We start from the raw sequence: 24,492 nt of genomic DNA on the forward strand, positions 1-24,492 counted from the left end.
TAGAGATCTGCAGAACATCGCTCTGTCCTCTCCACCTCCTGACAGATACATAGTAATATACCCTGCAGATTATTACTCCTCTGACCTCTCTAGATCTGCAGAACATCGCTCTGCCCTCTCTACCTCCTGACAGATACACAGTGATATATCCTGCAGATTATTACACCACTGACATCTAGAGATCTGCAGAACATCGCTCTGCCCTCTCTACCTCCTGACAGATACAGTGATATATCCTGCAGATTATTACACCACTGACATCTAGAGATCTGCAGAACATCGCTCTGCCCTCTCTACCTCCTGACAGATACACAGTGATATATTCTGCAGATTATTACACCACTGACCTCTCTAGATCTGCAGAACATCGCTCTGCCCTCTCTACCTCCTGACAGATACACAGTGATATATCCTGCAGATTATTACACATCTGACCTCTCTAGATCTGCAGAACATCGCTCTGTCCTCTCTACCTCCTGACAGACACATAGTGATATATCCTGCAGATTATTACACCCCTGACCTCTCTAGATATCTGCAGAACATCGCTCTGTCCTCTCTACCTCCTGACAGATACACAGTGATAGATCCTGCAGATTATTACACCCCTGACCTCTCTAGATATCTGCAGAACATCGCTCTGTCCTCTCTACCTCCTGACAGATACACAGTGATATATCCTGCAGAGTATTACACCTCTGACATCTAGAGATCTGCAGAACATCACTCTATCCTCTCTACCTCCTGACAGACACATAGTGATATATCCTGCAGATTATTACACCCCTGACCTCTCTAGATATCTGCAGAACATCGCTCTGTCCTCTCTACCTCCTGACAGATACACAGTGATAGATCCTGCAGATTATTACACCACTGACCTCTCTATAGATCTGCAGAACATCGCTCTGTCCTCTCTACCTCCTGACAGATACACAGTGATAGATCCTGCAGATTATTACCCCTCTTCGGCTGGAGTTTGGCACAGGGGGTCACTTACTTTTTATTAAACCTCTCTCTCCGCAGATCTGGGACATAACTAAGGCTTTGGGCTTGTGATCGCTCTGGTGACGTCATGCCCCCCTGGGTGGTCGCTCAGTGGTTGGCGCTGGTGATGCTGGCATACGCGATGGCGGAGCCTGTGCCCAGGATTACGTTCCAATCCGGTAAGTGTCTGGGAAAGCTGGGTGACAACCGTTGGCCGCCCTGCAGCTGTTATTGGGTTGTTGGCCAGCTTTCCATGCGGAGGGCGGGGATGATGTGACTACATGGCTGCACCCGGTGTCATTCGTGAGCTGGGTAACCCATGTAAGAGCGGCCATGTTGGTAGCCACCCAGCTTTCCCAGGGAGAGAGATATCTGAGCAGTCGCTTTCTGTCACACTAGTAATGATTCCTCGCGGTCTCGGGTCCCGTCACCCGCAGACAGTCCCTGGAGAACCAGCAGAACAGGTTGTGTCAGGTGACGTCTCACATCATGTAGATAAGCATGTGATGGGCCCGGAGCACGCCAGGGGTAGGGTGCCCGCAGGGTCACCACAGACGTGGGGTGTCTCTATTCTTATATCTGCTGCTTGTGTCCTAGGTGACCCCTCCAGGTCAGTGAATATCTTCCGCAGAAGTGACATCCAGCACTATGACCGCCTGCTGCTCTCACAGGATGGGGAGACGCTCTACGTGGGCGCCAGCGACAACATCCTAGCGTTCAGCCTGAAGGACCCCGGGAACATCCTGCTGACCAGAGAGGTGAGACCCTGACACCGGAGGGCCGCGTCTCTAGAGTGCCGCACTGCTTGTCTGGAGGGTTGGCTGCGTGTCTGGAGTGTATTTCTGAAGGACTATGTCTCTGGAGGTCTAGATCTCTGGAGGGCTGCTATGTGTCTGGAGGGCTGGGTCTCTGGAGGTCTAGATCTCTGGAGGGCCATCTGCATGTCTGGAGGACTAGGTCTCTGGAGGGCTGCTGCATGTCTGGAGGATTAGGTCTCTGTAGGGCTGCTGCATGTCTGGAGGACTAGGTCTCTGTAGGGCTGCTGCATGTCTGGAGGGCTAGGTCTCTGGAGGGCTGCTGCATGTCTGGAGGACTAGGTCTCTGGAGGGCTGCTGCATGTCTGGAGGATTAGGTCTCTGTAGGGCTGCTGCATGTCTGGAGGACTAGAGCTCTGAAGGGCTGCTGCATGTCTGGAGGACTAGATCTCTGTAGGGCTGCTGCGTGTCTGGAGGACTAGGTCTCTGGAGGGCTGCTGCATGTCTGGAGGGCTAGGTCTCTGGATGTCTGCTGCGTGTCTGGAGGACTAGGTCTCTGGAGGGCTGCTGCATGTCTGGAGGACTAGGTCTCTGGAGGTCTGCTGCGTGTCTGGAGGACTAGGTCTCTGGAGGACTAGGTCTCTGGAGGGCTGCTGCATGTCTGGAGGACTAGGTCTCTGGAGGGCTGCTGCGTGTCTGGAGGACTAGGTCTCTGGAGGGCTGCTGCATGTCTGGAGGACTAGGTCTCTGGAGGGCTGCTGCATGTCTGGAGGGCTAGGTCTCTGGAGGGCTGCTGCATGTCTGGAGGGCTAGGTCTCTGGAGGGCTGCTGCATGTCTGGAGGACTAGGTCTCTGGAGGGCTGCTGCGTGTCTGGAGGACTAGGTCTCTGGAGGGCTGCTGCGTGTCTGGAGGACTAGGTCTCTGGAGGACTAGGTCTCTGGAGGGCTGCTGCATGTCTGGAGGACTAGGTCTCTGGAGGGCTGCTGCATGTCTGGAGGATTAGGTCTCTGAAGGGCTGCTGCTTGTCTGGAGGATTAGGTCTCTGGAGGGCTGCTGCATGTCTGGAGGATTAGGTCTCTGGAGGGCTGCTGCATGTCTGGAGGACTAGGTCTCTGGAGGTCTGCTGCGTGTCTGGAGGACTAGGTCTCTGGAGGGCTGCTGCGTGTCTGGAGGACTAGGTCTCTGGAGGGCTGCTGCGTGTCTGGAGGACTAGGTCTCTGGAGGGCTGCTGCGTGTCTGGAGGACTAGGTCTCTGGAGGGCTGCTGCATGTCTGGAGGACTAGGTCTCTGGAGGGCTGCTGCATGTCTGGAGGACTAGGTCTCTGGAGGGCTGCTGCATGTCTGGAGGACTAGGTCTCTGGAGGACTAGGTCTCTGGAGGACTAGGTCTCTGGAGGGCTGCTGCATGTCTGGAGGACTAGGTCTCTGGAGGGCTGCTGCGTGTCTGGAGGGCTAGGTCTCTGGAGGGCTGCTGCGTGTCTGGAGGACTAGGTCTCTGGAGGGCTGCTGCGTCTCTGGAGGACTAGGTCTCTGGAGGACTAGGTCTCTGGAGGGCTGCCGCATGTCTGGAGGACTAGGTCTCTGGAGGGCTGCTGCGTCTCTGGAGGACTAGGTCTCTGGAGGACTAGGTCTCTGGAGGGCTGCCGCATGTCTGGAGGACTAGGTCTCTGGAGGGCTGCTGCATGTCTGGAGGACTAGGTCTCTGGAGGACTAGGTCTCTGGAGGGCTGCTGCATGTCTGGAGGACTAGGTCTCTGGAGGACTAGGTCTCTGGAGGGCTGCTGCATGTCTGGAGGACTAGGTCTCTGGAGGTCTGCTGCATGTCTGGAGGACTAGGTCTCTGGAGGGCTGCTGCATGTCTGAAGGACTAGGTCTCTGGAGGGCTGCTGCATGTCTGGAGGGCTAGGTCTCTGGAGGGCTGCTGCATGTCTGGAGGGCTAGGTCTCTGGAGGGCTGCTGCATGTCTGGAGGGCTAGGTCTCTGGAGGACTAGGTCTCTGGAGGGCTGCTGCGTGTCTGGAGGACTAGGTCTCTGGAGGGCTGCTGCATGTCTGGAGGATTAGGTCTCTGAAGGGCTGCTGCTTGTCTGGAGGATTAGGTCTCTGGAGGGCTGCTGCATGTCTGGAGGACTAGGTCTCTGGAGGTCTGCTGCGTGTCTGGAGGACTAGGTCTCTGGAGGGCTGCTGCGTGTCTGGAGGACTAGGTCTCTGGAGGGCTGCTGCGTGTCTGGAGGACTAGGTCTCTGGAGGGCTGCTGCATGTCTGGAGGACTAGGTCTCTGGAGGGCTGCTGCATGTCTGGAGGACTAGGTCTCTGGAGGACTAGGTCTCTGGAGGGCTGCTGCATGTCTGGAGGACTAGGTCTCTGGAGGGCTGCTGCGTGTCTGGAGGGCTAGGTCTCTGGAGGGCTGCTGCGTGTCTGGAGGACTAGGTCTCTGGAGGGCTGCTGCGTCTCTGGAGGACTAGGTCTCTGGAGGGCTGCCGCATGTCTGGAGGACTAGGTCTCTGGAGGGCTGCCGCATGTCTGGAGGACTAGGTCTCTGGAGGGCTGCTGCATGTCTGAAGGACTAGGTCTCTGGAGGGCTGCTGCATGTCTGGAGGGCTAGGTCTCTGGAGGGCTGCTGCATGTCTGGAGGGCTAGGTCTCTGGAGGACTAGGTCTCTGGAGGGCTGCTGCGTGTCTGGAGGACTAGGTCTCTGGAGGACTAGGTCTCTGGAGGGCTGCTGCATGTCTGGAGGACTAGGTCTCTGGAGGACTAGGTCTCTGGAGGACTAGGTCTCTGGAGGGCTGCTGCATGTCTGGAGGGCTAGGTCTCTGGAGGGCTGCTGCATGTCTGGAGGACTAGGTCTCTGGAGGGCTGCTGCATGTCTGGAGGACTAGGTCTCTGGAGGACTAGGTCTCTGGAGGGCTGCTGCATGTCTGGAGGACTAGGTCTCTGGAGGGCTGCTGCGTGTCTGGAGGACTAGGTCTCTGGAGGGCTGCTGCATGTCTGGAGGACTAGGTCTCTGGAGGGCTGCTGCGTGTCTGGAGGACTAGGTCTCTGGAGGGCTGCTGCATGTCTGGAGGACTAGGTCTCTGGAGGGCTGCTGCATGTCTGGAGGACTAGGTCTCTGGAGGGCTGCTGCATGTCTGGAGGACTAGGTCTCTGGAGGGCTGCTGCATGTCTGGAGGACTAGGTCTCTGGAGGGCTGCTGCATGTCTGGAGGACTAGGTCTTTGGAGGACTAGGTCTCTGGAGCGCCGTGTGTTCATAGGTTTTGTATTACAGGTCCCACCACCAGTCCCCTAACTCACTTTCTATATTTTTAGATTTCTTGGGCGTCCAAACCCGATCAAATCGAGAACTGTAAGTTGAAGGCAAGGAAACAGGTAAGAGCCAGAGCGGAGAGCCGCGAGGGATGTCTTCTCCTTCTAAACAGACGTACATGACCACACAGGACATTTATAGGGTCCCACAGGGATCCCCCGCACCCCTTACTCCCACCTGCCGTCTGTATGATTCTGTGGCTATGCGTCGGCCCTTGCTCTCTCTGTCACAGCCATAACCCTGACTATTTCAGACACAACAGTGACACCTAGAGGTGAGAATAGGAAGTTCATCCGAGGATTACCGGACCTAAATCCTGACCGTTCTTCCTCTTATTTTTCAGGCTGAATGTTTAAATTTTATGCGAATTCTGCTCCATTTAAACGACACCCACCTGTACGCCTGCGGGACCAACGCCTTCAGCCCAACCTGCACCTATGTGGTAAGTACACGGCTCACCTGTATCTAGAGGGGGCGCCATTTTGGTTCTGCTATGGATCCTGGTATGGGCAGTCTTGGTGCTTGTACACTCGGCCGCTCCCTGAGTCAGATACATTATATACGGTCATTACTCAGTTACTCACACGTTACGCGGCTCCTATAATTACAGGGGATGGCGGTTAATCAGTAAATTACGGCTCCGCGAGGAGTAATTGATCCTAATACTACAGCAATTAGCCGACAACATGAAAGGAATGACCTCATGTGTGACCCCAGGAGCTAACAATCTACCGTACCCAAGAGCTTACCATCTAGCATTGTGTGAGGAGGGTCCAAGCTCCAGATGTATAGTCTGGAGGCACAGGAGTTAATGTGTACAGAGGGGCCCGTCGTGAGAGAATATCCCCGCTCAGGGGCCCCTCTCCTCTGTCAACCCAAGGAGCTTACAATCTGTTTGCCGATTTCAGGACCTGAAGGGCTTTTCGTTGCTGCTCAGTCATAAGAACGAGACCGTAACGGTTGACGGGAAGGGTCAGTCGCCCTTCGACCCTCAGCACACACACACAGGCATCATGGTGGGTAAGTAGTTACGGTGGGCTTCGGGGTCTGCGAGCTGGGAGGGAAGGGGTTAATAATTCTATTCAGCCATTCCTGGGAAAGCTGGATTAGCATGACTCCTCTTTCCCAGGCTCCTGGGAACCTATGGTCAGGAGATACATCCCTGCGCCGCTATTCCATGAGGGCGTAGCTAGAATGGCAACCACATATCCTCTCACCCGACTTTCCGAGTCCCCGCACCACCCAGATATGGCCGTATTCATGGTCTTCTCTTCCCATAGATGGCGAGCTGTATACTGGCACCATGAACAACTTCATGGGTAACGAGCCCATCATCCTGAGGAGCCTGGGCACCCGGCCATCCCTCAAGACCGACGCCTCGCTGGGCTGGCTGCACTGTAAGATACATAAAGGGGACCTCTGACTCCAACCGTGTCTAGTGGGACTGCTGCGTGTCCTCTAGGGGGCAGGCTGAGTCATTGTTTCCCTTTCTCTCCCTGGTAGCGGACACCTCGTTTGCGGGGTCATTCTACATCCAGTCTCAGGACTTGGCCGGCAGGGTGTACTTCTTCTTTGAGGAGACTGGGAAAGAGTTTGACTTCTTTGACAAGGTGACGGTATCCAGAGTCGCCCGGGTGTGCAAGGTAAGTGTACCGCCTAGTGATGGTGGTCGCCGATAGGTCCGTGGCTCCACCCCAGATGTGTCACTCATCTTATTACTACAGGACGACGTTGGAGGAGACAAAGTCCTACAGAAGAAATGGACGACCTTCCTGAAGGCGCAACTGGTCTGCAACCACATGGACAACTTCCCCTTCAATGTCATTCGTCACGTGGCGCTCGTCAGTCCAGACAACCCGCAAAACACTGTCTTCTATGGAGTGTTCACTTCACAGTGGTGAGTTACACATAGGAGCAGTATTATAGTAGTTACAACTAAGTTAGGGATATTTGGATTGTGGGTGAAACTTCCGGATGAACCTAAAATGCCCTCGAACCTTTACAGGAGAACGTAATGTGACCTTCGTTAACCTTCTGAATGCACATGTCCATCTGTTCAATGTTTCAGGACTTTTTGCACAACTTGCTGTTCTCTAACAAGGAGCTTAACGCCAAAAGTCACAACAGGTGTTTGATCCATGAATCGGCCAATACATTTCCTGGATCAATTAGAATTGGTGTTTACACAGTCCTCCTCATCATGCTGCTCACATGGTGACGTCATGAGACCAAGACGACACCTAACAATTGATGAGCAGTACCTCGAGGCTTGGATGTTCTCAGATGGAAGTGACCACTGAGCTTAGAGAGTCATCAGCAGGTTGTATCAGAGATACAGAGACTGGAAGAGTCACAGACAGGCAGAGAAGTGGACGTCCTTTGGCCACATCCCACACTGATGACCGCTTCATTGTGAACAATGCCCTGCGGAACCGGATGATGAATCCCACACAACTCCAGGCACATTTAAGGGAGGTGAGAGGCACCCACGTCAGACCATTCAAAACCATTTACATCCGCATGGTCTGCGTGCTAGATGACCCGCTAGGGTACCTGACCGCACCACCAGGTACAGACGTCATCTTCTTGTATTGGCCAGGGAGCATCTACGCTGGACGAGGGACCAGTGCTGTTGACTGATGAAAGTCAATTCACGCAGCACAAAAATTATGTCCGCCGGTGATGTTGGAGACGTCAAGGAGAGCGCTCTGCATCAGCCATTGACGAGCCTTTGGTGGTGGTGTTGTCACAGTGTGGGCAGGTTTCCCGTCAGTACAGAACTGCCCTACACTGTGAATGGTCCAGTGACAGCCCAGACTACCCGAAGAACATAATTAATCCGGTCATGGTGCCTCTGCAGGAACAACACGGGTCTAATGTCATCTTCATGGCGGACAATGCTCCAGCTCGTCGAGGTCCCATCATTAGAGAACGGCTGCTGGAGACTGGAGGACCTCACATGGAGCGGCCTGCACTTTCTCCAGACCTGAATCCCATTGAAAACCTATGGGATCAGCTGAGTCGCCGCGTAGAGGCGCGTAACTCTGTACCCCAGAACTTCAATGACCTGAGGGCCGCCCTTCAAGAAGAGTGGGATGCCATGCCTCAGGAGACGATAAGTCGACTTGTGAACAGCAGGAGACGTCGCTGTCAAGCTGGAATTGATGCTCAAGACCACAGGACAAGTTCCTGAGACACTGACATTTTGTGGCGGTGTACCCAGCACTGGGGTCGGCTTCTGTGTCAGTAAATTGTTTAAGACGATGAAATCGCCATCACTGCTTCTACTTAATGCCCGACTTTCATGGTATAATATCACTGGAGCCGGAACTTCTTACGTTTTTCATAAATTTTACCCGAAAGCCAAATATCCCTCACTACTAGTGTATGTAGTGAGATGTGTGAACCAGTGTGATTGTGCCCCCTTGTGGACAATGTCAGTAGTGACAGCAGTGGCTTTTTGTTTCATGCAGTGCTGGATTGTGCAGACTATATGTTCAGTGCAATCGTCTCTTGTGGAGCTTGTAGGTATACAGTCAGTCCTCATATGCTGCATCCAGTAATGGCAGCCATACTTATTACTGGTCCAAATGTGTGTGATACTGCCTACTGAGCTGGGTATCTAATCCTCTCCTGTGTGATACTGTCTGCTGAGCCGTGTATCTAATCCTATCCTGTGTGATACTGCCTGCTGAGCTGTATCTAATCCTATCCTGTGTGATACTGTCTGCTGAGCTGTGTATCTAATCCTATCCTGTGTGATCCTGCCTGCTGAGCTGTGTATCTAATCCTATCCTGTGTGATACTGACTGCTGAGCTGTGTATCTAATCCTATCCTGTGTGATAGTCTGCTGAGCTGTGTAATACTGTCTGCTGAGCTGTGTATATAATCCTCTCCTGTGTGATACTGTCTGCTGAGCTGTGTATCTAATCCTATCCTGTGTGATACTGTCTGCTGAGCTGTGTATCTAATCCTATCCTGTGTGATACTGCCTACTGAGCTGTGTATCTAATCCTATCCTGTGTGATACTGTCTGCTGAGCTGTGTATCTAATCCTATCCTGTGTGATACTGTCTGCTGAGCTGTGTATCTAATCCTATCCTGTGTGATACTGTCTGCTGAGCTGTGTATCTAATCCTATCCTGTGTGATACTGTCTGCTGAGCTGTGTATCTAATCCTATCCTGTGTGATACTGTCTGCTGAGCTGTGTATCTAATCCTATCCTGTGTGATACTGTCTGCTGAGCTGTGTATCTAATCCTATCCTGTGTGATACTGTCTGCTGAGCTGTGTATCTAATCCTATCCTGTGTGATACTGTCTGCTGAGCTGTGTATCTAATCCTATCCTGTGTGATACTGTCTGCTGAGCTGTGTATCTAATCCTATCCTGTGTGATACTGTCTGCTGAGCTGTGTATCTAATCCTATCCTGTGTGATACTGTCTGCTGAGCTGTGTATCTAATCCTATCCTGTGTGATACTGTCTGCTGAGCTGTGTATCTAATCCTATCCTGTGTGATACTGCCTGCTGAGCTGTGTATCTAATCCTATCCTGTGTGATACTGTCTGCTGAGCTGTGTATCTAATCCTATCCTGTGTGATACTGTCTGCTGAGCTGTGTATCTAATCCTATCCTGTGTGATACTGTCTGCTGAGCTGTGTAATCTATCCTGTGATACGTCTGCTGAGCTGTGTATCTAATCCTATCCTGTGTGATACTGTCTGCTGAGCTGTGTATCTAATCCTATCCTGTGTGATACTGTCTGCTGAGCTGTGTATCTAATCCTATCCTGTGTGATACTGCCTGCTGAGCTGTGTATCTAATCCTATCCTGTGTGATACTGCCTGCTGAGCTGTGTATCTAATCCTATCCTGTGTGATACTGTCTGCTGAGCTGTGTATCTAATCCTATCCTGTGTGATACTGTCTGCTGAGCTGTGTATCTAATCCTATCCTGTGTGATACTGTACACTGAGCTGTGTATCTAATCCTATCCTGTGTGATACTGTCTGCTGAGCTGTGTATCTAATCCTATCCTGTGTGATACTGTCTGCTGAGCTGTGTATCTAATCCTATCCTGTGTGATACTGACTGCTGAGCATCTAATCCTATCCTGTGTGATACTGACTGCTGAGCTGTGTATCTAATCCTATCCTGTGTGATACTGTCTGCTGAGCTGTGTATCTAATCCTATCCTGTGTGATACTGACTGCTGAGCTGTGTATCTAATCCTATCCTGTGTGATACTACCTACTGAGCTGTGTATCTAATCCTATCCTGTGTGATACTGTCTGCTGAGCTGTGTATCTAATCCTCTCCTGTGTGATACTACCTACTGAGCTGTGTATCTAATCCTATCCTGTGTGATACTGCCTACTGAGCTGTGTATCTAATCCTATCCTGTGTGATACTGCCTGCTGAGCTGTGTATCTAATCCTATCCTGTGTGATACTGCCTGCTGAGCTGTGTATCTAATCCTATCCTGTGTGATACTGTCTGCTGAGCTGTGTATCTAATCCTATCCTGTGTGATACTGACTGCTGAGCATCTAATCCTGTCCTGTGTGATACCGTCTGCTGAGCTGTGTATCTAATCCTATCCTGTGTGATACTGTCTGCTGAGCTGTGTATCTAATCCTATCCTGTGTGATACTGTCTGCTGAGCTGTGTATCTAATCCTATCCTGTGTGATACTGTCTGCTGAGCTGTGTATCTAATCCTATCCTGTGTGATACTGTCTGCTGAGCTGTGTATCTAATCCTATCCTGTGTGATACTGTCTGCTGAGCTGTGTATCTAATCCTATCCTGTGTGATACTGCCTGCTGAGCTGTGTATCTAATCCTATCCTGTGTGATACTGTCTGCTGAGGCTGTGTATCTAATCCTATCCTGTGTGATACTGCCTGCTGAGCCTGTGTATCTAATCCTATCCTGTGTGATACTGACTGCTGAGCTGTGTATCTAATCCTATCCTGTGTGATACTGTCTGCTGAGCTGTGTATCTAAATCCTATCCTGTGTGATACTGTCTGCTGAGCTGTGTATCTAATCCTATCCTGTGTGATACTGTCTGCTGAGCTGTGTATCTAATCCTATCCTGTGTGATACTGTCTGCTGAGCTGTGTATCTAATCCTATCCTGTGTGATACTGTCTGCTGAGCTGTGTATCTAATCCTATCCTGTGTGATACTGCCTGCTGAGCTGTGTATCTAATCCTATCCTGTGTGATACGTCTGCTGAGCTGTGTATCTAATCCTATCCTGTGTGATACGTCTGCTGAGCTGTGTATCTAATCCTATCCTGTGTGATACTGTCTGCTGAGCTGTGTATCTAATCCTATCCTGTGTGATACTGTCTGCTGAGCTGTGTATCTAATCCTATCCTGTGTGATACTGTCTGCTGAGCTGTGTATCTAATCCTATCCTGTGTGATACTGCCTGCTGAGCTGTGTATCTAATCCTATCCTGTGTGATACTGCCTGCTGAGCTGTGTATCTAATCCTATCCTGTGTGATACTGACTGCTGAGCTGTGTATCTAATCCTATCCTGTGTGATACTGCCTGCTGAGCTGTGTATCTAATCCTATCCTGTGTGATACTGCCTGCTGAGCTGTGTATCTAATCCTATCCTGTGTGATACTGTCTGCTGAGCTGTGTATCTAATCCTATCCTGTGTGATACTGCCTGCTGAGCTGTGTATCTAATCCTATCCTGTGTGATACTGTCTGCTGAGCTGTGTATCTAATCCTATCCTGTGTGATACTGCTGCTGAGCTGTGTATCTAATCCTATCCTGTGTGATACTGTCTGCTGAGCTGTGTATCTAATCCTATCCTGTGTGATACTGTCTGCTGAGCTGTGTATCTAATCCTATCCTGTGTGATACTGCCTGCTGAGCTGTGTATCTAATCCTATCCTGTGTGATACTGCCTGCTGAGCTGTGTATCTAATCCTATCCTGTGTGATACTGTCTGCTGAGCTGTGTATCTAATCCTATCCTGTGTGATACTGTCTGCTGAGCTGTGTATCTAATCCTATCCTGTGTGATACTGCCTGCTGAGCTGTGTATCTAATCCTATCCTGTGTGATACTGTCTGCTGAGCTGTGTATCTAATCCTATCCTGTGTGATACTGTCCTGCTGAGCTGTGTATCTAATCCTATCCTGTGTGATACTGCCTGCTGAGCTGTGTATCTAATCCTATCCTGTGTGATACTGCCTGCTGAGCTGTGTATCTAATCCTATCCTGTGTGATACTGCCTGCTGAGCTGTGTATCTAATCCTATCCTGTGTGATACTGTCTGCTGAGCTGTGTATCTAATCCTATCCTGTGTGATACTGTCTGTGAGCTGTGTATCTATCCTATCCTGTGTGATACTGTCCTGCTGAGCTGTGTATCTAATCCTATCCTGTGTGATACTGCTGCTGAGCTGTGTATCTAATCCTATCCTGTGTGATACTGTCTGCTGAGCTGTGTATCTAATCCTATCCTGTGTGATACTGACTGCTGAGCTGTGTATCTAATCCTATCCTGTGTGATACTGCCTGCTGAGCTGTGTATCTAATCCTATCCTGTGTGATACTCCCTGCTGAGCTGTGTATCTAATCCTATCCTGTGTGATACTGTCTGCTGAGCCGTGTATCTAATCCTATCCTGTGTGATACTGACTGCTGAGCTGTGTATCTAATCCTATCCTGTGTGATACTGTCTGCTGAGCTGTGTATCTAATCCTATCCTGTGTGATACTGTATCTAATCCTCTCCTGTGTGATACTGTCTGCTGAGCTGTGTATCTAATCCTATCCTGTGTGATACTGTCTGCTGAGCTGTGTATCTAATCCTGTCCTGTGTGATACTGACTGCTGAGCTGTGTATCTAATCCTATCCTGTGTGATACTGTCTGCTGAGCTGTGTATCTAATCCTATCCTGTGTGATACTGACTGCTGAGCTGTGTATCTAATCCTATCCTGTGTGATACTGTCTGCTGAGCCGTGTATCTAATCCTATCCTGTGTGATACAGCCTGCAGAGCTGTGTATCTAATCCTATCCTGTGTGATACAGCCTGCTGAGCTGTGTATCTAATCCTATCCTGTGTGATACAGCCTGCAGAGCTGTGTATCTAATCCTATCCTGTGTGATACAGCCTGCTGAGCCGTGTATCTAATCCTATCCTGTGTGATACAGTCTGCTGAGCCGTGTATCTAATCCTGTCCTGTGTGATACTGTCTGCTGAGCTGTGTATCTAATCCTGCCCTGTGTGATACTGTCTGCTGAGCTGTGTATCTAATCCTATCCTGTGTGATACTGTCTGCTGAGCCGTGTATCTAATCCTATCCTGTGTGATACAGCCTGCAGAGCTGTGTATCTAATCCTATCCTGTGTGATACAGCCTGCTGAGCTGTGTATCTCATCCTGCCCTGTGTGATACTGCCTGCTGAGCTGTGTATCTCATCCTGCCCTGTGTGATACTGCCTGCTGAGCTGTGTATCTAGTCCCCTCCTGTGTGATACAGCCTGCTGAGCCGTGTATCTAATCCCATCTTGCAGGCAGGTAGGTGGCTCCAGCAGCTCCGCCGTCTGTTCCTTCAGACTCAGAGACATTGAAGACGCTTTCAACAGAAACTACAAGGAGCAGAACAAGGAAAGTTACAAGTGGACCCGATACACGGGACCGGTGTCCAGTCCTCGTCCCGGGAGTGTAAGTACTATCACTCTCATCATTTGCCTTAACCAACTCCCCCCCCCCCAATTCTGGTGATGATTTTGTAAGGTGGCTGCTTCCCTGTAATACTCTGTGCTGCTGTGTTAACCCTTGTGTTCCTCCTGCAGTGCTCCTCAGGAAAGTTCTCGGACACGGACCTGAACTTCATGAAGGATCACTTCCTGATGGATGAGAAGGTCTCGCCCATCGATCGGCGCCCCCTGCTGATCCAGCAGAGCCTCAGCTACACGCGCATCGCCATTGACTCTGTGCAGGCCCTGTCAGGAGATCCCTACACGGTGATGTACCTGGGCACAGGTAAGTGCTGTGGTGCCCTCTGCTGGTGGGGCTGAGAACTGCGCCCCCATTAATGTGCCCTCCCTCTGTTCCTCAGATCGGGGCTCAGTACATAAGGTCGTCCTGGTAAAAGGTGGCATGGAGTCTCATATCATCGAGGAGCTGAGACTTCTTCCGGAATCGGAGCCCATTGAGACCCTCCTGCTGGCCCCCATAAAGGTGAGACTTCTCCCATCACAGAGCTATTGTCCCCTGTTATCAGCCAAGGCTTGCAGTGCAGCAGGCCACGCCCCTAGTATTACAGCTGTAAGCCCCGCCCCTGGTCTCTTGCAGGACATGCTGTATGTCGGCTCCAGAGGTGGCCTCCTGCAGGTTCCCCTGGTGAACTGCAGCGCCTACCGCACCTGCATAGAGTGCATCCTGGCGCGAGACCCGTACTGCGCCTGGAGCGTGCCCAGCCAGAAGTGCCAGCGGATCGCATCAAACCAGGAGAACCAGTAAGTCAGGTCCAATACCACCCCCAAAACCCTCAATCCACCCAGACCCAACTAAGATGTCTCCAAACTCCACAGCGCCCCCCGACTGCAGGACGTAGAGGAGGGGAACCCCAACACAACCTGTCTGAACCCCAACATGAAGGGCCGAGGTCAACGGCCATCGCAGGACAACCCACCGACCAGAGGTGAGTGATGGCTACATGCATACATGATGGCACCGCTGATCTCTAGTGACGGATAGGCTGCATTCTCAGTGATGTCACCGCTGATCTCTACTGAATGGATAGGCTCCATTCTCAGTGATGTCACCGCTGATCTCTAGTGATGGATAGGCTGCATTCTCAGTGATGTCACCGCTGATCTCTAGTGACGGATAGGCTGCATTCTCAGTGATGTCACCGCTGATCTCTAGTGATGGATAGGCTGCATTCTCAGTGATGTCACCGCTGATCTCTAGTGATGGATAGGCGGCATTCTCAGTGATGTCACCGCTGATCTCTAGTGATGGATAGGCTGCATTCTCAGTGATGTCACCGCTGATCTCTACTGAATGGATAGGCTCCATTCTCAGTGATGTCACCGCTGATCTCTAGTGACGGATAGGCGGCATTCTCAGTGAGGTCACCGCTGATCTCTAGTGATGGATAGGCTCCATTCTCAGTGATGTCACCGCTGATCTCTAGTGACTGATAGGCTGCATTCTCAGTGATGTCACCACTGATCTCTAGTGATGGATAGGCGGCATTCTCAGTGATGTCACCGCTGATCTCTAGTGATGGATAGGCTCCATTCTCAGTGATGTCACCGCTGATCTCTACTGAATGGATAGGCTCCATTCTCAGTGATGTCACCGCTGATCTCTAGTGACGGATAGGCGGCATTCTCAGTGAGGTCACCGCTGATCTCTAGTGATGGATAGGCTCCATTCTCAGTGATGTCACCGCTGATCTCTAGTGACAGGCTGCATTCTCAGTGATGTCACCACTGATCTCTAGTGATGGATAGGCGGCATTCTCAGAGATGTCACCGCTGATGTCTAGTGATGGATAGACTGCATTCTCAGTGATGTCACCGCTGATCTCTAGTGATGGATAGGCGGCATTCTCAGTGATGTCACCGCTGATGTCTAGTGATGGATAGGCTGCATTCTCAGTGATGTCACCGCTGATCTCTAGTGATGGATAGGCTGCATTCTCAGTGATGTCACCGCTGATGTCTAGTGATGGATAGGCTGCATTCTCAGTGATGTCACCGCTGATCTCTAGTGATGGATAGACTGCACTCTCAGTGATGTCACCGCTGATCTCTAGTGATGGATAGGCTGCATTCTCAGTGATGTCACCGCTGATGTCTAGTGATGGATAGGCTGCATTCTCAGTGATGTCACCGCTGATGTCTAGTGATGGATAGGCTGCATTCTCAGTGATGTCACCGCTGATCTCTAGTGATGGATAGGCTCCATTCTCAGTGATGTCACCGCTGATGTCTAGTGATGGATAGGCTCCATTCTCAGTGATGTCACCGCTGATCTCTAGTGATGGATAGGCTGCCTTCTCAGTGATGTCACCGCTGATCTCTAGTGATGGATAGTCTGCATTCTCAGTGATGTCACCGCTGATCTCTAGTGATGGATAGGCTGCATTCTCAGTGATGTCACCGCTGATCTCTAGTGATGGATAGGCTCCATTCTCAGTGATGTCACCGCTGATCTCTAGTGATGGATAGGCGGCATTCTCAGTGATGTCACCGCTGATCTCTAGTGATGGATAGGCGGCATTCTCAGTGATGTCACTGCTGATCTCTAGTGATGGATAGGCTGCATTCTCAGTGATGTCACTGCTGATCTCTAGTGACGGATAGGCTGCATTCTCAGTGATGTCACCGCTGATGTCTAGTGATGGATAGGCTGCATTCTCAGTGATGTCACCGCTGATCTCTAGTGAATGGATAGGCTGCATTCTCAGTGATGTCACCGCTGATCTCTAGTGATGGATAGGCTGCATTCTCAGTGATGTCACCGCTGATCTCTAGTGATGGATAGGCTGTATTCTCAGTGATGTCACCGCTGATGTCTAGTGACGGATAGGCTCCATTCTCAGTGATGTCACCGCTGATCTCTAGTGACGGATAGGCTGCACTCTCAGTGATGTCACCGCTGATCTCTAGTGATGGATAGGCTGCATTCTCAGTGATGTCACTGCTGATCTCTAGTGACGGATAGGCTCCATTCTCAGTGATGTCACCGCTGATCTGTAGTGAATGGATAGGCTGCATTCTCAGTGATGTCACCGCTGATCTCTAGTGACGGATAGGCTCCATTCTCAGTGATGTCACTGCTTCTCATGCTGTAACGTTTCTCTTCCAGTTGGTAACTTCTCGGTGGCCTATAACTCCATCGTCGAGCTCCAGTGCCCGCGGATTTCGTCTCTCGCCACCTACAGCTGGAAGCATCCGGGGCAGACGCTGGACAGGCAGGTGCTCACCCCATCGGGCTCTCTGGTCGTCATCGTGAAGACTGACACGTTGGGCCCCTACGAGTGTTGGGCCAATGAGAACGGGTTCTGGTACAAGGCGGCTCAGTACTGGATCAAGGACCCGAGCGGGGTGGGCATCAGCCACAGAGGCTCCGTCAATGGCGACAGTAACATGGCCTTCGAGAATGGCGTTTCCTCCAGCAGCAGTCAACACGACTACTTCAAGCCGTTTGTGGCGGTGACGGTGCTGCTGGCGGTGACGCTGGGCGTGTGCACCTGTCTGGCGCTTTACACCTGGTGGGACCAAATCAAAGCCAAGAGTAAAATCCAGAGCTGCAGCACGCCCGAGTCCGAGAAGCTGTCTGGAGCCAAACCGCCGGAGAAGACCCCCCTGAACGGCTTCTGCCAGTACAGCCGCAACATTGCCAAACCGTGCTGCGTACCCTGCAGGGCCGGCAGCAAGATGGACGTAGACAACAACAGCGTCAACCTGACGCCCAACGGGGGAGCGGCAGACGTCGCCTCCGACGTCTGAGCGCCTGCACACGTGCGACGCCACGAGCGGACACACTGCCACGTTCATACTGGGGTTCATGACGGATCTTCCGGTCGCCTGACCTATGTGAATTTGGCGGCACCTACCTCTCCGGCCGAGAGAACCACTTGCACACGGGACCAATAAGGACTTGCTGAACCGTAAGCCAAGATGGCCGCCAGGCCTGAGGAGCGGGGGCGGACTGGGCGACTGTTTCCCCTTTTATAATGTGAAGCCACTTGTACATAGAGACAGATCACTGCCGATGGTGAGTGCAACCGGTGCGGGGGCCCCCGGGGTGAGCGAGAGGGATCACGCCTGGACCGCCGCGTAACACGCGTGACTGCGCAGAAGTGTCTGTGTGTCCTGCTGATATATGAGGGGGGGGAGGGAGGGGGGTAAGTATTGAGTGTCCAATGTCTCCTGTTATTGCAGTACCGTATCAGTATTATAGGGGGCGCTGTGTGCACGAGTGTTTATAATAAAAGAGCCAACCAGGAGCAGTCAGCGTTATGTGACCGCGGGATGAGATACACCGCTCAGCAGGCCGTATCACACTGGATGAGATACACCGCTCAGCAGACCGTATCACACAGGACAGGATTACACTGGATGAGATACACCGCTCAGCAGGCCGTATCACACAGGATGAGATACACCGCTCAGCAGACCGTATCACACAGGATGAGATACACCGCTCAGCAGACCGTATCACACAGGATGAGATACACCGCTCAGCAGACAGTATCACACAGGATAGGATTAGATACACGGCTCAGCAGACAGTATCACACAGGATATGATTAGATACACAGCTCAGCAGGCAGTATCACACAGGATAGGATTAGATACACGGCTCAGCAGACAGTATCACACAGGATAGGATTAGATACACGGCTCAGCAGACAGTATAACACAGGATAGGATTAGATACACAGCTCAGCAGACAGTATCACACAGGATAGGATTAGATACACGGCTCAGCAGACAGTATCACACAGGATAGGATTAGATACACGGCTCAGCAGTCAGTATCACACAGGACAGGATTAGATACACGGCTCAGCAGACAGTATCACACAGGATAGGATTAGATACACAGCTCAGCAGACAGTATCACACAGGATAGGATTAGATACACGGCTCAGCAGTCAATATCACACAGGATAGGATTAGATACACAGCCCAGCAGACAGTATCACACAGGATAGGATTAGATACACGGCTCAGCAGACAGTATCACACAGGATAGGATTAGATACACGGCTCAGCAGACAGTACCGCACAGGATAGGATTAGATACACGGCTCAGCAGACAGTACCGCACAGGATAGGATTAGATACACGGCTCAGCAGACAGTACCGCACAGGATAGGATTAGATACACGGCTCAGCAGACAGTACCGCACCTGCGAGGCTTGGATACAATGGATCCGCAGACTGGCAGAGCCTCCAGTTGAACCCTTCTTTATCGCCACCGTGTGGATAGAAGAGGTCATTGCAGGTAAGAATATGATTTCTCACACAGTCCTATAGTAGGGATCAGAATGGACCCAGTGTGATTCAAAGATGCTAAAAGCTCTCAGCATTGCAGGCTTTGCTGTACGTTTTATATGCAATAAATTAAAACAAAGACCTAATATGCATTACAAGGTATCAAATGCAGGAAAATGAAAAAACTAAAACAAACCCCCGGACTTATCCGCTGGAGAGTAATAAAAAAACCCTGCAATATGAAGATGCGCGTGATCTGCTGCCCTCTGGTGGCCATGTGTAGTCCTGCATGGAGATATTCCTATTCGCACCGTTCTGTGTTTTTTTAATGTGAAATCAGGAGAAATATATGTGCAGCACATATTGGGATGTCAGATGATTGGGTCCCCGTACTCTGAGGTGATTGCGTTGGCAGGCTCCTCAGTGTGGCCCCTGGACATCCTGACATTCCCTCCAGCTGTGGTGTAGGATTATTGTGTGACCTTTGCTGAGCCTGCCATCATATAATTACCCATATAGGCAGCCTCATTATATGAGATATAGAATGGGGCCCCAGGGGCAGTTTTAGGGCCCTTCTATCTCAGAAGTGACTGTCCACTCAGGACCATAGGTTAAGACGCCTCTCTTATGCAGGGCCTGGAGCCTGAGCCCCCCCCACTGCTACAGGGCGCAGATTTGGAGGCCCTATGCCAAGATGTGCCTTTACCGATCCAATATCAGTGTGACAGGTGCCCTTTAAGACGTTCACAATTTCAGGTCCTGATGAGATGGGGCAGCGCGTGGTGAGAGACGGACAGGAGGTGAAGCTGTGAAATCGCTGCCTGCCAGAGATCAAACCGTGTGAGTGCAGCATGATGGGAGCGGAGAGCTGCAGAGCTGCACTCACTAGTATCCTTCTAAATGGATGAGAGATGCCGGCGGCAGGACGAGGCTCCCGCTGGAAGCTTTCATCACCAGCCCATTGTCACCCACACATTAGCACACAGGAGCTGGAGGAGGGTGGCACTACCTCCGACCAAATACTACGGCATATCCTGCACCACCACATCAAAGCACTCCCCTTAATCTAGATTCCTGTATAACTTCTCCTAAATTGTGCCTCATCTATGGAGGTCGTCTCAGAGAGATGTCATTACATAGAGTCCTGGTTAAAGGGCTTCCGTCAGCCACTAAACCGTTCCTTTTTTTTTGGTTTACTAATAATCCCTACACTGCGATCTCTGCATACCTAAGCTAAATAATCATTTTGGTTCAGTAGAATTTGCTGGTAGCAGCCGCATCCTCTGATCCTAATGACGCCCCCTCCACATTGTGATTGACAGGGCCAGGGAACGGAATCGTTCTCTGCTGGCCCTGTTTGAATTCCAAATCTCGCGCCTGCGCCGTACCTGTCTTCAATCGGCGCAGGTGCACTGAGAGGCGGCAGCTCACTCAGCCCCTCCAACCTCAATGCGCCTGCGCCGGGTGTAGATGTGACGTCATTAGGATCGGAGGATGCGGCTGCTACCAGCAAATTCTACTGAACCAAAATGATGATTTAGCTTAGGTATGCAGAGATCGCAGTCTAGGGATTATTAGTAAACCAAAAAAAGGAACGGTTTAGTGGCTGACGGAAGCCCTTTAATAAACAGGAGGAATGCTGTAGTAATACCGATACTCTGCTACACCTTAGTATAGAGGAGGAGTGCTGAGCAGACCTGGCTGTAGTAATACAGATACTCTGCTACGCCTTAGTATAGAGGAGGAGTGGTGAGCAGACCTGGCTGTAGTAATACCGATACTCTGCTACACCTTAGTATAGAGGAGGAGTGCTGAGCAGACCTGGCTGTAGTAATACCGATACTCTGCTACACCTTAGTATAGAGGAGGAGTGGTGAGCAGACCTGGCTGTAGTAATACAGATACTCTGCTACGCCTTAGTATAGAGGAGGAGTGGTGAGCAGACCTGGCTGTAGTAATACCGATACTCTGCTACACCTTAGTATAGAGGAGGAGTGCTGAGCAGACCTGGCTGTAGTAATACCGATACTCTGCTACACCTTAGTATAGAGGAGGAGTGGTGAGCAGACCTGGCTGTAGTAATACAGATACTCTGCTACGCCTTAGTATAGAGGAGGAGTGGTGAGCAGACCTGGCTGTAGTAATACCGATACTCTGCTACACCTTAGTATAGAGGAGGAGTGGTGAGCAGACCTGGCTGTAGTAATACAGATACTCTGCTACACCTTAGTATAGAGGAGGAGTGGTGAGCAGACCTGGCTGTAGTAATACCGATACTCTGCTACACCTTAGTATAGAGGAGGAGTGCTGAGCAGACCTGGCTGTAGTAATACCGATACTCTGCTACACCTTAGTATAGAGGAGGAGTGGTGAGCAGACCTGGCTGTAGTAATACAGATACTCTGCTACGCCTTAGTATAGAGGAGGAGTGCTGAGCAGACCTGGCTGTAGTAATACCGATACTCTGCTACACCTTAGTATAGAGGAGGAGTGGTGAGCAGACCTGGCTGTAGTAATACAGATACTCTGCTACGCCTTAGTATAGAGGAGGAGTGGTGAGCAGACCTGGCTGTAGTAATACCGATACTCTGCTACGCCTTAGTATAGAGGAGGAGTGGTGAGCAGACCTGGCTGTAGTAATATAGATACTCTGCTACGCCTTAGTATAGAGGAGGAGTGGTGAGCAGACCTGGCTGTAGTAATACCGATACTCTGCTACACCTTAGTATAGAGGAGGAGTGCTGAGCAGACCTGGCTGTAGTAATATAGATACTCTGCTACACCTTAGTATAGAGGAGGAGTGGTGAGCAGACCTGGCTGTAGTAATACCGATACTCTGCTACACCTTAGTATAGAGGAGGAGTGCTGAGCAGACCTGGCTGTAGTAATACCGATACTCTGCTACACCTTAGTATAGAGGAGGAGTGGTGAGCAGACCTGGCTGTAGTAATACCGATACTCTGCTACACCTTAGTATAGAGGAGGAGTGGTGAGCAGACCTGGCTGTAGTAATACAGATACTCTGCTACGCCTTAGTATAGAGGAGGAGTGGTGAGCAGACCTGGCTGTAGTAATATAGATACTCTGCTACGCCTTAGTATAGAGGAGGAGTGGTGAGCAGACCTGGCTGTAGTAATATAGATACTCTGCTACGCCTTAGTATAGAGGAGGAGTGGTGAGCAGACCTGGCTGTAGTAATACAGATACTCTGCTACGCCTTAGTATAGAGGAGGAGTGGTGAGCAGACCTGGCTGTAGTAATATAGATACTCTGCTACGCCTTAGTATAGAGGAGGAGTGGTGAGCAGACCTGGCTGTAGTAATACAGATACTCTGCTACGCCTTAGTATAGAGGAGTGGTGAGCAGACCTGGCTGTAGTAATATAGATAATCTATACCTTAGTATAGAGGAGTGGGGATCAGACCTTGCTGTAATAATACAGATAATTTCCTATTACTTTAGTATAGAGGAAGAATGGTGAGCAGACCTGGCTGTAGTAATACCGATACTCTGCTACACCTTAGTATAGAGGAGGAGTGCTGAGCAGACCTGGCTGTAGTAATACCGATACTCTGCTACACCTTAGTATAGAGGAGGAGTGGTGAGCAGACCTGGCTGTAGTAATACAGATACTCTGCTACGCCTTAGTATAGAGGAGGAGTGGTGAGCAGACCTGGCTGTAGTAATATAGATACTCTGCTACGCCTTAGTATAGAGGAGGAGTGGTGAGCAGACCTGGCTGTAGTAATATAGATACTCTGCTACGCCTTAGTATAGAGGAGGAGTGGTGAGCAGACCTGGCTGTAGTAATACAGATACTCTGCTACGCCTTAGTATAGAGGAGGAGTGGTGAGCAGACCTGGCTGTAGTAATATAGATACTCTGCTACGCCTTAGTATAGAGGAGGAGTGGTGAGCAGACCTGGCTGTAGTAATACAGATACTCTGCTACGCCTTAGTATAGAGGAGGAGTGGTGAGCAGACCTGGCTGTAGTAATACAGACAACCTCCTACACTTCAGTATATTAGGGAGTAGGGATCAGACCTTGCTGTAATAATACAGATAATTTCCTATCACTTTAGTATAGAGGAGGAGTGGTGAGCAGACCTGGCTGTAGTAATACAGATACTCTGCTACGCCTTAGTATAGAGGAGGAGTGGTGAGCAGACCTGGCTGTAGTAATATAGATACTCTGCTACGCCTTAGTATAGAGGAGGAGTGGTGAGCAGACCTGGCTGTAGTAATACAGATACTCTGCTACGCCTTAGTATAGAGGAGGAGTGGTGAGCAGACCTGGCTGTAGTAATATAGATACTCTGCTACGCCTTAGTATAGAGGAGGAGTGGTGAGCAGACCTGGCTGTAGTAATACAGATACTCTGCTACGCCTTAGTATAGAGGAGGAGTGGTGAGCAGACCTGGCTGTAGTAATACAGATACTCTGCTACGCCTTAGTATAGAGGAGGAGTGGTGAGCAGACCTGGCTGTAGTAATATAGATACTCTGCTACGCCTTAGTATAGAGGAGGAGTGGTGAGCAGACCTGGCTGTAGTAATATAGATACTCTGCTACGCCTTAGTATAGAGGAGGAGTGGTGAGCAGACCTGGCTGTAGTAATACAGATACTCTGCTACGCCTTAGTATAGAGGAGGAGTGGTGAGCAGACCTGGCTGTAGTAATACAGACAACCTCCTACACTTCAGTATATTAGGGAGTAGGGATCAGACCTTGCTGTAATAATACAGATAATTTCCTATCACTTTAGTATAGAGGAGGAGTGGTGAGATGACCCGGCTATCATAATACAGACAATCTCATATGTCTCAGTATAGAGGGCGAGTGGTGATCAGTCCTTGCTGTAGTAATGCAGATAATCTTCTACACCTTTAGTATAGAGGAGGAGTGGTGAGCAGACCTGGCTGTAGTAATATAGATACTCTGCTACGCCTTAGTATAGAGGGCGAGTGGTGATCAGTCCTTGCTGTAGTAATGCAGATAATCTTCTACACCTTAGTATAGAAGAGGAGTGGTGAGCAGATCTTGCTGTAGTAATATAGATCATATACTATATGTCATGTAGTTAGGCGCAAGGGGCCGTCATTGATGGAAGGTATGTGTCACCGAGATTCCTGGCCTCGGTGAGGTAAGAGCTGGTGGTTTTAAGTGTCAACGGCAGCTAGTGCTGACTGACACTGCTTGTTGTTAGTATGGCTGTAAAGCCAATCCTGGCCGACTCTTACTGGGAGTAAAATATGGAAAATTTCAGCCCGCACAGCCCCTAGCAGGTGCAGATTGCTATGGCGAAATAGAGGTATAAATGTAAAAACACAAAATGCAATCGCACACTGCAACCAGCACTCTGCCTTGCCTTTATGCTGGATGTTGAATAAGGCATTGGTGTACATTTTGGCCAAAGCGTAATAAGCCACTCACCGCGTCAAGGTTGCCTTCATG

At 50.5% G+C, this 24,492-nt stretch overlaps 1 protein-coding gene and 1 long non-coding RNA gene across 5 annotated transcripts in view; one reads left to right on the forward strand and one right to left on the reverse strand.

Annotated features, from left to right (window-relative positions):
- SEMA4A (semaphorin 4A) overlaps positions 1-18,045 on the forward strand; it is a 66,342-nt gene extending 48,297 nt beyond the window's left edge. For all 4 annotated transcript variants that reach the window (XM_044272245.1, XM_044272246.1, XM_044272247.1 and 1 more), the window contains exons 2-15: positions 1,027-1,166; positions 1,585-1,745; positions 5,047-5,106; positions 5,388-5,486; positions 5,953-6,064; positions 6,325-6,441; positions 6,548-6,687; positions 6,769-6,941; positions 13,589-13,739; positions 13,871-14,060; positions 14,137-14,258; positions 14,373-14,536; positions 14,612-14,721; positions 16,902-18,045. In XM_044272245.1, coding sequence (XP_044128180.1) covers positions 1,076-1,166; positions 1,585-1,745; positions 5,047-5,106; positions 5,388-5,486; positions 5,953-6,064; positions 6,325-6,441; positions 6,548-6,687; positions 6,769-6,941; positions 13,589-13,739; positions 13,871-14,060; positions 14,137-14,258; positions 14,373-14,536; positions 14,612-14,721; positions 16,902-17,545 — 2,334 coding nt within the window. In that variant the 5' untranslated portion in view covers positions 1,027-1,075 and the 3' untranslated portion in view covers positions 17,546-18,045. The remainder of the gene's footprint in view (positions 1-1,026; positions 1,167-1,584; positions 1,746-5,046; positions 5,107-5,387; positions 5,487-5,952; positions 6,065-6,324; positions 6,442-6,547; positions 6,688-6,768; positions 6,942-13,588; positions 13,740-13,870; positions 14,061-14,136; positions 14,259-14,372; positions 14,537-14,611; positions 14,722-16,901) is intronic.
- A 2,674-nt stretch (positions 18,046-20,719) lies between these two features.
- On the reverse strand, positions 20,720-24,183 carry LOC122921951. Its single transcript, XR_006387074.1, has 2 exons — positions 23,954-24,183; positions 20,720-23,704 (listed from the first exon to the last, which is right to left on the reverse strand). It is a non-coding gene; the product is annotated as an uncharacterized LOC122921951 (long non-coding RNA).
- Positions 24,184-24,492: the final 309 nt, after the last annotated feature.

Source organism: Bufo gargarizans, chromosome 11 (assembly GCF_014858855.1).
Source record: "Bufo gargarizans isolate SCDJY-AF-19 chromosome 11, ASM1485885v1, whole genome shotgun sequence".
NCBI lineage: Eukaryota > Metazoa > Chordata > Amphibia > Anura > Bufonidae > Bufo > Bufo gargarizans.